Below are 12,721 nucleotides of genomic sequence, written 5' to 3' on the forward strand. Positions count from 1 at the left end.
ATAGGACTAGAGGCCCGGTGCATGAAATTCATGCATGAGGGAGGGTGTCCCTCAGCCCAGCCTGCACCCTCTCCAATCTGGGACCCCTCAGGGGATGTCCGACTGCCTGTTTAGGCCCGATCCCTGTGGGACATCCCTCTCACAATCCGGGACTTTTGGCTCCTAACCACTTGCCTGCCTGATTGCCCTAACCGCTTCTGCCTGCCAGCCTGATCGCACCCTAACTGCTCCCCTGCCAGCCTGATTGCCCCCATCTTCCCTCCCCTACAAGCCAATGGTCCCCAACTGCCTTCCCCTGCTGGCCTGGTCACCCCTAACTGCCCTCCCCTGAAGGCCTCGTTGCCCCCAACTGCCCTTTCCTTCAGGCCTGGTCGCCCCCAGCTGCACTCCCCTGTAGGCCTGGTCACCCCCAACTGCCCTCCCCTGCTGGCCATGTTGTGATGACTTGAGTACAGCCATCTTGTGATGACATGGGGACAGCCATCTTGTGATGACTTGAGGGTGTCACACGAGGGCCACCTAGGCTTTTATTAGTATAGATTATTTTTATTAATTATTATTTTCCATATTAACAACTGTAAAGCTACTTTTGCCCCATTCTGTAGTTTTAGCTTACTTTTTAAAAAAATATATTTTATTGATTTTTTTACAGAGAGGAAGGGCAAGGGATAGAGAGTTAGAAACATCGATGAGAGAGAAACATTGATCAGCTGCTTCCTGCACAACCCCTACTGGGGATGTGCCCGCAACCAAGGTACATGCCCTTGACTGGAATCAAACCTGGGACCCTTCAGTCCGCAGGCCGACGCTCTATCCACTGAGCCAGACCGGTTAGGGCTTAGTTTACTTTTTTATCCAACCTGACAATTATTGCCTTTTAATTGGGTGTACAGACAATTTACATTGAATAGGCTTATTGACATGGTTAGGTTTGAGTCTCATTTTGCTGGTTGTTTTCTATTTTTCTCATTGGTTCCTTGTACTTCTGTAACCCTCTTTCTGCCTTTTTTTGGATTGCATATTTTTTATGATTCTATTTCATCTCTTTTGTTGTCTTATTAGTGACAGCTTTTTTTGTTTTAGAATTTTAGTGGCTGCTACAGGTTTTATTGTCCACATATTTAAATCACATCTACCTTCAAGTGATATTACACAACTTCACATATTGAATAAGAAACTTAAAATGGCATGCTTTCATTTCTCCCTTCCTGATCTTTATGCTATTGTTGTCATACATTTTATTTATACTTATTATAAACCCTGCACTAAGTTATTATTATTTTTGTTGGAGATTTAAATAATAATAAAATTCTATTTATTTACCCCTGCAGTCACCATTACCAGTGTTCCTTTGTTTAGATTCATATTTTCATCTGGTGCCATATTTCTTCTTACAAAAGGTCTTCCCTTAACATTCTTTGTAGTGTGGGTCTGTTGGTGATTATTTCTTTCAGTTCTTATATGTCTGAAAAAGTCTATCACCGTCATTGTTCAAGAGTATTTTCTCTGGGTTCATCATGTTTTCTTTCAGTACTTTGAAGATGTTTTTCTATTGTCTTCTGGCTTGCATTGTTTCCAATAAGAAATTTACTGTCATTGTTAGCCTTATGCTTCAGTACATAAAGTCATTTTTTCCTCTCTGCTTTTAAGATTTCCTCTTTATTACTACTTTTGAACTATTGATTCTGATGTATCTTTGGTTTATTAAACTTCTTGGATGTGTGGGCTTACTTATAGCTTTCATTACATTTGAAAATATTCAACCATACTTTCTTCAAATATTTTTTCTGTCTCCATCCCTGTCTTTTCGAAACTCCAATTACATATACATTGTTAGAATGCTTGAAGTGTCCCACAGTTCACTGATACTCTTTTTTTTACTTTATAAATGTTGTCATTTTAGATAGTTTCTATTTCTATGTCTTCAAGTTCATTAATCTTCTGCCATTAATCCTGTCTCAACTTGTTTCTTTTGACTATGTCTCTACTTAACTTTTTGTATTTAATGTTATCTTTTCATTCTAACATCTGTGTTTAATATCAATATCCATTTCTCAGTCATTGATTTCTCTATTTTTCCCATTTTAGGCCATATTTTGCTGCTTCTTTGAATGCCTAGTAATATTTGATTAGATGCCAGACATTGTGAATTTTACTTTTTTGGCTGATGAATATTTTTGTATTCCTATGAATAATCTTGAGCTTTGTTCTGGGACACAGTGAAAGTCCTTTGAAACAGTTTGATTCTTTAGGTCTTATTTTTATAATCAGTTCAGTGGAACCCAAGCAGCTTTTAGTCTACAGTTATTTGTTCCATATTATTGAGGCAAGACCCTTTTGAGGTCTTTACCCAATGCTCTCTGAATTATGAGGTTTTCCAGTCTGTCTGGGGATAGGCCCAATTCAAGGCCCTGAGTGAATGTGAGGTACTTCTCCATCTAATCAGTTCAGCTGTTTTTTCTCCCAGCCCTCAAGTGGTTATATGCAATGCACTGATCAGCACCCTTTGCAGACCTCTGGGGTTTTCTTTCTTTGTAGCTCTTTCCTTTCCTGTAGATGACCTGTGAACTCTAACCGTGGTATCTCCAGAACTCTCAGCTTCCTCTGTTCAGCTCAGGGAGTCCACCAGGCTTCACCTGGGTTCTCCTATTCTGCTCCATGGCCTGGAAACTCTCTCAAGACAGTAAGCTTGGGCAATCACAGGGCTCACCTTATTTGTTTCCCATCCCTCAGAGACCACCATCCTGCATGGCTCAATGTCCATCTTCTTGAAAGTAGTTGTTTTGTATATTTTGTCTTTATTTTGGTGTTGTTGCATCAGGTGGGAGGAGGGTTCCTATTATTTCACTTGATTGTAAGTAGGAATCTCTAAATTTGGGTGTTGTTTTTTTTAAGAAATATATTTAATGTCACTATTATTTTCAGAAAAAATGTTCTATTTTAACTATTGGGTAAGCCAGTTTCTAAACATGCTTGCTCTATATGATTTTATGAAGATCTGAACAGGGTGAAGGGAATGGGCCATAGAATAAAAGTGACTATAAGTTCCCTTCCTTACCCAAAGCTTTCTGATTTGCTCTTTGGTAGGTAGTTCTGTTCCCTTAATCGTCAGAGGCCTCTGGTTTCTTTTGGAGAGAGATTCTTTAAATTAGTTCTATGAATATGCCCTTCGAAATGTGTAGAGGCTGTTAAAAATAAAGTTGTCATGGTCTTTATGTTTTAAACTAGAGGCCCCGTGCACGAAATTTGTGCACTGGGGGGGGGGGGTGTCCCTCAGTCCAGCCTGCACCCTCTCCAATCTGGGACCCCTTGGGGATGTCCGACTGCTGGTTTAGGCCCGATCCCACAAGGGTTTAGGCCTAAACCAGCAGTCGGACATCCCTCTCTCACAATCCGGGACTCCTGGCTCCCAACCGCTCGCCTGCCTGCCTGCCTGATTGCCCCTGACCGCTTCTGCCTGCCAGCCTGATCACCCCCTAACCACTCTCCTGCCTGCCTGATCAACACCTAACTGCTCCCCTGCTGGCCCGGACGCCCCCAACTGCCCTCCCCTGCTGCCCCAGACGCCCCCAGCTGCTCTCCCCTGCCAGCCCAGTTGCTCCCAACTGCCCTCCCCTGCCAGCCCCGTCGCCCTCAACTGCCCTCCCCTGGTGGCCCAGTCGCTCTCAACTGCCCTCCCCTGCTGGCCTGGTTGCCCCTAACTGCCCTCCCCTGCTGGCCTGATTCCCCACAACTGCCCTCCCCTGCCAGCCATCTTGTGGATGTGGGCACTGCCATCTTTGAGAGCATGGCAGTCAATTAGCATATTCCCTCCTTATTGGCTATGGGTGCTGCCATCTTTGCATTGATGTGAGGGTCAATTAGCATATTCCCTCTTTACTAGATAGGACTATATGATTAAAACTTTGAAGGGAAACATTATAGAGGAAACATAATGAGGAGCCTGATGCCTCCCAAGATATTAAAATGTATTTTAAAGCTATGATAATTAAAATGTTGAAGTACTAATGTTAATATAGAAACAAATTAATGGATCAAAATAGAAGATACATTGACAGACTTATAAATGTGTTTTAGCATAAAGGAATTATTTTAATGGTGGGTCATTCAGTAGATGGTGTTGCTATAATTGAATAACTCATGGAAAAAAAATTAGATTTGGATCTCCTTCCCATATCTTACCAGTATACCCAGATATGTTCCAGATATGTTAAAGAAAGAAAATATAATCTTGAAATCAAGAAGGCCTTTCTAAGTATGACATAAACAGAATTTCTGTTCTTACTGTATAAAGACTCCTCATAAAGTAGTAGAAGAAAGATGAGTACCCCCAATAGAAAAGTGGGCAGAGGACAAGGTTAGGTAATCACAATTAGGGGCAAAAAATATAAATGTTCAGGAAATATTTATTTTTAAAATGTTTTATTTCATAATGATAATTAAAATAATAATTATCATAACTATATTATATGTTTCTGTTTGAATATGTTAGGAGCTTTCAGCAGATTAGTTTAATTTAATCCATTCAAAGGCAAGTATATATGTTATCATTTTATTAATGTGACAATTGAGACAGGACATGAAGAACCTTGCCCAAAGCAACAAAGTTATCAAGTGGTTGCGTCAAGGTTATAACTCAGGCCATCTGACTTAGAGTCCTGTTCTTCATCACTTCTCAAAGAAATAAATTAAAATGACCTAAAACCCCACTGCACTTCTCAGAGAAATTGTTAATTTGCTCAAGATCACACAGCTCCTAAACAATAGAATCCTATCTATTAAAGATTGAATATGCTAATTAACCCTCATGCCATCGCAAAGGTGGCGGCGCCCACAGCCAATGAGGGAATATGCTAATTGATTGCCACACCCTCAAAGATGGCGGTGCCCACAGCCAATAAGGAGGGAATATGCTAATTGATTGCCATGCCCTCAAAGATGGCGGCGCCCAGTCCCCTCAGACCTACTTGGGCAGCAGGCACACGGCAATGCTGGGTCTGCTCCCAGGTGGGCACAGCCGCTCTGTGCGCCTGCCTCCAGAGTCCCCCAGTCCCCTCAGTCCCTGAGCCACCCAGGGCCGGCCCGAGGTGCAGGCAAGCCTCAGATGGTGGCTGCCCAGCCACCCAGGGCCACCCGAGGCTCAGGTAACCAGGGCTGCCTAAGGCTTGCGTTGCTGGCAGTGGCAGCAGCAGAGGTGTGATGGGGTGTCGCCTTCCCCTGATCGCCAGGTCGCCTCCTACCCCTGAGGGCTCCCGGACTGTGAGAGGGGGCACCCCCCCCCACTCCAGTGCATGAATTTTCATGCACTGGGCCTCTAGTTGAGTTATAAATAATAGAAAGAAAAATGATGTAAATAGAAGAAACAAAATCAGGGTGAAGTAAATTAGAAGAACAAAAAGCAAATATCTTATTTAACAAGCTCACCCTTTCTTTTCAGAATATTTAAAAGATGCTTCCAAGAAGATGAAAAGTGGGCTTATGTTTGTAAAATTGGTTAACCCATGTTCAGGTAAGCTCCCTTTCCCTCCCCTGCAATAATAGTAACTTGAATGTTTTTTGTGTGTTTTTTTTAACATTGTATGTACTTATTTGCCTTTGTATTTTGTTCTAACTCAGCGGTTCTCAACCTGTGGGTCACGGCCCCTTTGGCGGTCGAATGACCCTTTCACAGGGGTCGCCTAAGACCATCCTGCATATCAGATATTTACATTATGATTCATAACAGTAGCAACATTACAGTTATGAAGTAGCAACGAAAATAATTTTATGGTTGGGTCACAACGTGAGGAACTGTATTTAAAGGGCCAGAAGGTTGAGAACCACTGTCTAATTGAATAGCTTTTTAATGTAAAATGGCATTACCTTGTGAACAAAGTAAGTTATTGACAAAAAATGTATGTACTTATTTGCCTTTGTATTTTGTTCTAACTTAATAGCTTTTTAATGTAAAATGGCATTACCTCGTGACCAAAGTAAACTATTGACATTACTAGTCTTCCCCAGATGATTCACTGGACCTAAACATTTTTTATTTATCCTTATAATTTGAATCCATAGACCTGTTTATCAGAAATGATGGCAAAACATAGTAGCATATTTGATTTCTGTCTGAACTTTTCTTAGAGTAGTTAGGCTCCTATACAGTAAAATATATAGGGGTTCAAAAAAGGCTTTTACCTGAAATGCCAAGATTACAGTGGTTTCATTTTTAGCTGTACTTTCTTTATTTTGTTCTGACCAGAAAATAGTACTTTTTTTTTTTCCTGTCAAGGGTTGATTTTTTTGTAGCAAAACAATTATATATTACAGAGATACATATTTTATCAGAAGTAATTTTATTTTAACTTTATATTCAGTGTACTTTCTGTTTTATCTTCTAATCTTTAGGCAAAAATATTAAACTATATAATAGATGTGTAGTAAAATTTACCATATTTTTTATCTCTATATGGAATTGTTTTTCCATTAATGTATTTTATAAGATTTACGTTAAAAGGTTATTGTTAATTTTATGTTTGAGTAGATGCCTGATACCTAGTAAATTAGAGGATTCTCCTAGTGACTGTAATACTGAATATAAAAGTAAAAGAAAGGGGAAACCAGTGGATAGTACTTTGCTGTTGTTATTGTTGTTGGAAAAATATAAGATAGAAGCAACAAGAGAGGAAAAAATTTCTGGCTTCCTCCAGTTTTCTTTTCTTCTCAAAGTGAAATTGAATATAACTTTTCCTCTCTATTATGCATAAGTTAAGGTGAGAAACAATTTTTTCAAGAGAAGTTTTAGGTAGTAGCAAAAGTTCTAAAGCATTTAACAAAAGTAAAGATTCAAAAATTCCAGGCTTCTTGTAAAATTTCTTTGTTATCTAAATGTGCATAGACAACAGAAGTTTGAACCAATGTTTGTATTTGTTGCATTGACTAGGGAAAAAGAAAGGCTAAGACTTGTTGAGCATTTATTTTGTGCTAAGTACTGTACTGTTTTAAGAGCTTCGCATGTATTACCTTTTTAATCCTTATAAAAAACCCTGTGAGGTAGGCTCACTGTTGCTCCCATTTAACCGATATGGAAACAGCAGTGCAGAAAGGTTTATATAACTTCACCAAGGGCACAGGCCCAGCATGTGATAGAGATAGATTCAAAGTCCTTGATTTCTTTGTGTTTAGAAAAAAAATTTCATGCATTAAAGGGCCTCTGCCTTTCTCACACAGAGCTGGCCTTCAGGGTCGGCAGACTCAGTCCCACTCTTGGTCCCTTTGTGTAATGTAAGGCACACGCTGCCCTAGAGTCTGGGACCAGTGTGTCAGCTCAGTTCATCTGCTGAACCATTAGATTTGGGTAGTTTGAGAATGGATTTTCCTTCCTGGTCCAATGGAGGATTCAGTAAGAGGCTGGTTAACAGTTTAAGATAAATAGTTTGCCTTTTATTATTTACTAGAGGCCCAGTGCATGAAATTCTTGCACTCGGGGGGAGGTCCCTCAGCCTGGCCTGTGCCTTGTCACAGTCGGAGAGCCCTCAGGGGGAGCGGGCCGAAGCCAGCAATCGGACATTATTAGCGCTGTTGCGCTTGCCAGCTGTGAGCCGGCTTCTGGCTGAGTGGCACTTTACCTGTGGGAGCAAACTGACCACCAAGGGGCAGCTCCTGTGTTGAGCGTCTGCCCTCTGGTGGTAAGTGCATGGTGCATGTCATAGCGACCAGTTGATTTGCATATTAGCCTTTTATTATATAGGATTGGTTTAAGTTCAGCAAGGATTATAAGGCTGGAAAACAAGCATTTGTATATAATAGTGTAAGCTTTCCTTGGAGTCAGTTTGTATAGAATATATGTCTATGTATGTTTATGTTTATATTAGGGACATTCCTCAAAACAATTGGGTAGTCTTTTGATTTTTTTTTTGTGAAAACGTGCAAATAAAAAACATTTGTCTTAACAGGGGAAGGAGCCCTTTACTTGTTCAATATGTGTCTACAACAGCTGTTTGAAATAAAAGTTTTCAAGGAAAAACACCATTCTTGGTTTATAAATCAATCAGTTCAATCAGGTAAGTGACTAATGTATATATTTCCCTTAACTAAACAATATACTTCAGCTTTTTTATCCTTCACAGGCGAACAAGTCTGTCCTCCTGTTTTAGAGTCTGGTCAATGGTTGTTTTCTTTTTTGGCACCAGAGCAGGGTTTAATCAAGGAGAAAGGAAAGATAATTTGAGCAAGTTATATCAATACCTATGTATCTTAAATGATAGGTACTTTTTACCCAACGAATTTAAAACACTAACATCTTTTCAGAAGGTAGGTGACCTTTGTACCATGGAGTGCACATTGTCTTGACCAGAAACTCTTTGCTCTTCTCTTAGCCACATTTGTGGCTTTTCGAGTTTTTAACATCTTATTTCCTTGAAAATGGATACTGATATAGCTTCTAAAATAGGATAGAATCTAACAAAGTTTTTTTAATGCTTTATTATATAAATTACTGCTGCCACCCCTCCCCCCAAACACACACACACACCCAACACCAAAGTTATATATTTTTTTAATGTTCCTTTAATTTGGAGTAGTATTGACTCAGAGGGAAAAAGGATACCACATGTTTTTTTGATGGTTCTGAGAGGGAGGATGTGGAGTGGTGTGGGGAGCCATGGGATAGTTGAGGCACTCTGCATTCCCTGCCTGTTCTCTCATCGTTTCCAGAGAGTGCTGCTTTCTGTTGACTGTGTACGTGGCTACGCCTTGCTAAGGTAGAAAGGTCACTTTGCCTTTCTTCTAAGACATTCCAAAAAAGGGTTTCATGCTGCTGATAAATTTCAAGTACCTATGTGTATGAGAAGAATTAAAGTGGTTTTTAGTTGCCAAAATGCAATGGTAGTCTGTGTATAGTCTGGTAGTTGGAATATAGGTATTCCCTTCTGTTGTTGCTGCTATGCTATTCATTTGGCAGTATATGAGAGTTCCAATTTCTAATGTAATACATATATTTGCAGTTGGGTCTAGCTAGATAGACAGAGTAGTATCCAGGTAAAACTGGAAAATATTGCTCATCTCCCCTAGACTGAGTTGTTAACCTGTTTGTTTGTTTGTTTGTTTGTTTAGTAGTTTTAGGTTCACAGCAAAAATACCTGCTTTTTTCATTATTGTCTTCTTTATAAATTTAACCTTAAAGAGCTGTTTTTAAGAATAGTCACCAGGATATTGTTTTGGATCTAGAAACCTACTCATAAAATGAACTTAGAGAACCCAATGGGTTGTTTTTATAAACTTTTACTTTAAAAAAATAGTCAACTAATATCATAATATGAAATTACTTCTTTAATTTTTTCTTACTATGAAATGGATTCATATATATATAATTGGGGGTTAGAATTTCTTGTCTGTATAGTTAGATTGCTCTGTTAGAGAATAAAAGTAAGTACCTGTATTTCCTAAAACCAAAATAGTAAGTAAGGAGATAATGAATTGTTTATTGTTCCATTTGATGAAATTCCTCTTCTGATTCATGTCTGTGGAAGAGGAAGTTGGGGAATCTTGGAGAGGAGTGTGATAGAGGAAAGACAAGCAAGGAGTAATTATGCTAGTTTGAGTGATTTGCCTTTTTCTTTCAGCTTGGAGAGCACCATTAATCTTACTGGAGTTTCCAGTTTCTGGTGTGCAATCTTGTTAGACTCCTGCCCTCTTACCTTTTTTTTGGGGGGGGGGGGGGAGTAAGGGATGGCGTAGTGTCTGGGGTGTGTTACAACCTTCTGAGCTCTGAGTCATTAGCAATGCAGAGCAGTGAGTCCACAGACCAGAGAAGAAGCTCTGTATAGAGAGAATATTGCTTTCCCATGGCTTTATCCTCAGAAGCACAGGAAATTACATTTTACTGCAGCTTTACAAATAGACTTGTATAGGTTTCCTATGTTTGCATGGTTCATATTCTATTTATATTTCCCCCAATCCTTGTTTTTTGAGGGCAGTGGGGAGGACCTCTGTTAAAAGTTATTTTGAAAGAGAAATGGAAAGTTAAAGATTGATTTCAGTGTCTTGGGTCTCATCTACACACAGAAATTTGAAGGTCTTTAGAGTAAAATTTTATGGGCCACGTTCTGTCTTTTGAGAGACACATAGAATCTTGGGCCTGTGTAAGAAGAGCTTCTATATTTAGAATTTCACATATAGTTTTCAATAAATCGTTTCTACTTTAGGATTAAGGTGAAATGACTAAATTGTTTTTTCAAACATGAATTTCCTTTGTTCTCTTTTTAATCTATAGGAGGTCTTCTCCACTTTGTTACACCCATGGACCCTCTATTTCTGCTCCTCCACTACCTTATAAAGGCTGATAAAGAGGTAAGTTTCCCAGTTTGAGAAAATAACAGTGAGGAAACAGAATAGATTTTTTTTTTTGCTTGATCTCCTCTCTCTCCTTTTAATGATCAAAATGTAGATTCCTCACAATCAGATTTAGATAGGTTGATATAGAACATGTGTATCACGTGTGCTGGTATGGATTAGCAAGACCTGAGAACTGCTACCTTAATCTTGGACCAGTATATCTGGGATTTCTAAGCACTGCCTGACCCTCTAATGCTGTCTGTGTGCCTTACTTGTTTGGCACAACCTAGCAATGGAAGATTTTATTAAGTACTCAGTAGTTTTTAAACATAGTACAAATGTTAAGAAATTGATCTCAAGTCTTAAGAGAAGAAAGAAGATAATAGCTTTTTTCATTTTCTTATTTGTGAGAGACCGCGAATTAGGTGAACTGGGGCATGTTTAGTAAAAAACCTCGTTAATGGGGAAACTCTAGTTGAGACTTAATTCAGATTTACCTTAAAATTTACCTTGAGACAGGGTTTATTAATAGTAATAATTTCAGCCGTAGGTTCTGAAACATTTTGATCTACGATGCCTTTACACTCTTGAAAATTATTAAGGATACCAAAGAGCTTTTTGTTCCTGTGGGTTTTATCTATTAATATTTAAAAAATTAGAAACTAAAACTGAGAAATTTAGAAAATAATGTTATTAATTTATTTTTAAATAAAAATAACAAGCCCAGTACATGTTAACATAAATAACACATTTTCAATGAAACAAACAAAATTTCAATTTCAATAAAATTCAGTGACGAGTGTGGCATTATTTTACATTTTTGCAAGTCTCTTTGATGTGTGGCTTAAAAGAAGACAACTGGATTCTCATATCTGCTTCTGCATTCTGTTACATTCTTTTGGTGGAAGTATATGATGAATATGCAGCCTTTCACAGATATGTAGTCAGAAAAGGGACAAATAGTATACTAGCCTTTTCAGATCATTGTGGCTGTTCTTCTTTGACACTCTTCTAGAAATCAACAAGGCATAATTTCTTAAAAGTCAGTTGCAGTGTGGAATCTGAAACCTTGTCAGTAACTCTCCATGCTCTGTTACATGAAAAGCTATTGGTCTGTCTTGCACTAAGAATGGATCTTTTACTCATGTGTAACTTTGGAAAGTATTGTTTCACTGAAGTATGCTGATTTTCCAAATGTTGACACATCTCATTACACACACGCACACATAAACCTTTGTTGATAGCATCACTGATCTTATCAGAAAACTTAGGTATTGGGAAGCTGTCATAATGGCAGATACAAATTTTCTACAATTCCAATTTTTGCTTTAAGTTAACATTTTATCATTGGCTACAAGTACTGTCAGTCCTTCCCTTGAAGTGACAGGTTCACTTCATTTATGTTCTACCAAATATCCAAATCTGAATCACCATAGTTGGTAGCGGGTTTTTGTTGTTGTTGTTTTTTTCAGGTAAAAATGGTATCCATGAAAAAAGCAGCTACTTCAGCTTGCAACAGTCCTGCACCTTCCCTGGCAGCCTTAGCACTTTACCAAAACTTTACTTTCATCACACCAAGTATTTAAAAGATTTGCACTTGAGTCAAGATTTAAATAAAAGCTTCTACTTTTTATCGAGCATGTCCTTAAGTGAAACTGGCCAGTTTTTAACTGCTTGTGTACGGCAGTGAAGAATTTAGTGGTTACCAGGATAGTTTGTTCTCACCACCCTAACCAATGGATGCTGAGGAGCTAGCAGTTTTACCCACCTTTGCATTGGAATCTTCAGTGCAAATGTCAACACAGTGGAAACACAGATAGCATCGTAGCAATATTATGAAAATAGCTTTGAGCTTATGTGTCCTCTGAAAGGATACAGGGGACTCCCAGGGTTCTACCAACCCTCAATTTGAAAGTCTTTGAACAATTTTAAGGAATAAGTGTTATTTAAACTGCTTAGAAGAATCTGTTGTGTGTGTTTTTTTTCACTCTAATGTTTACATATAGTTTAAATGCTTATGGCTTTCATTATAAACTATCTTTTCTCAAATACTAAAAATGCCTTTTAAAGTAACCAATGAGGTGTTTAGGCATTTTCTTCCCTACATTTTAGACATGATCTTTTCTTATTTTACTAAAAAAATATATTGGTAAAAACTTTTAAAATGTTGACTTATTCTTTTTTAATCATAAGATTTATTTTAGCATCAGAAGAAATACTTTTTTATTCTAGCTATCCCAAAGCAAGTATTCAAAGCAAGTTACTTATTACATTTCCTTTTTATGTATATACTAGAGGCCCAGTGCACGAATTCATGCATGGGTGGGGTCCCTTGGCCTGGCCGGCATCAGGGCTGTCTCATCCAGTCCCAATCCAGGCTGAGTGGAGCCAGCTGGCTGTCTGGGGG

At 38.6% G+C, this 12,721-nt stretch overlaps 1 protein-coding gene across 3 annotated transcripts in view; it reads left to right on the top strand.

Moving 5' to 3' along the window:
* The window catches only part of RNASEH2B (ribonuclease H2 subunit B), a 93,526-nt gene that overhangs the window by 16,831 nt on the left and 63,974 nt on the right, over positions 1 to 12,721 (top strand). For 2 of the 3 annotated variants that reach the window (XM_081082811.1, XM_081082809.1), the window contains exons 2-4: positions 5,438 to 5,509; positions 7,935 to 8,042; positions 10,253 to 10,329. In XM_081082811.1, the coding sequence (XP_080938937.1) occupies positions 5,438 to 5,509; positions 7,935 to 8,042; positions 10,253 to 10,329 (257 nt within the window). Of the gene's footprint in view, positions 1 to 2,538; positions 2,684 to 5,437; positions 5,510 to 7,934; positions 8,043 to 10,252; positions 10,330 to 12,721 lie in introns of all 3 variants that reach the window. The other variant, XM_081082810.1, reaches the window with a different exon arrangement.

The sequence above is a fragment of the Myotis nattereri genome (genome assembly GCF_964212035.1).
Source record: "Myotis nattereri genome assembly, chromosome: 2".
NCBI lineage: Eukaryota > Metazoa > Chordata > Mammalia > Chiroptera > Vespertilionidae > Myotis > Myotis nattereri.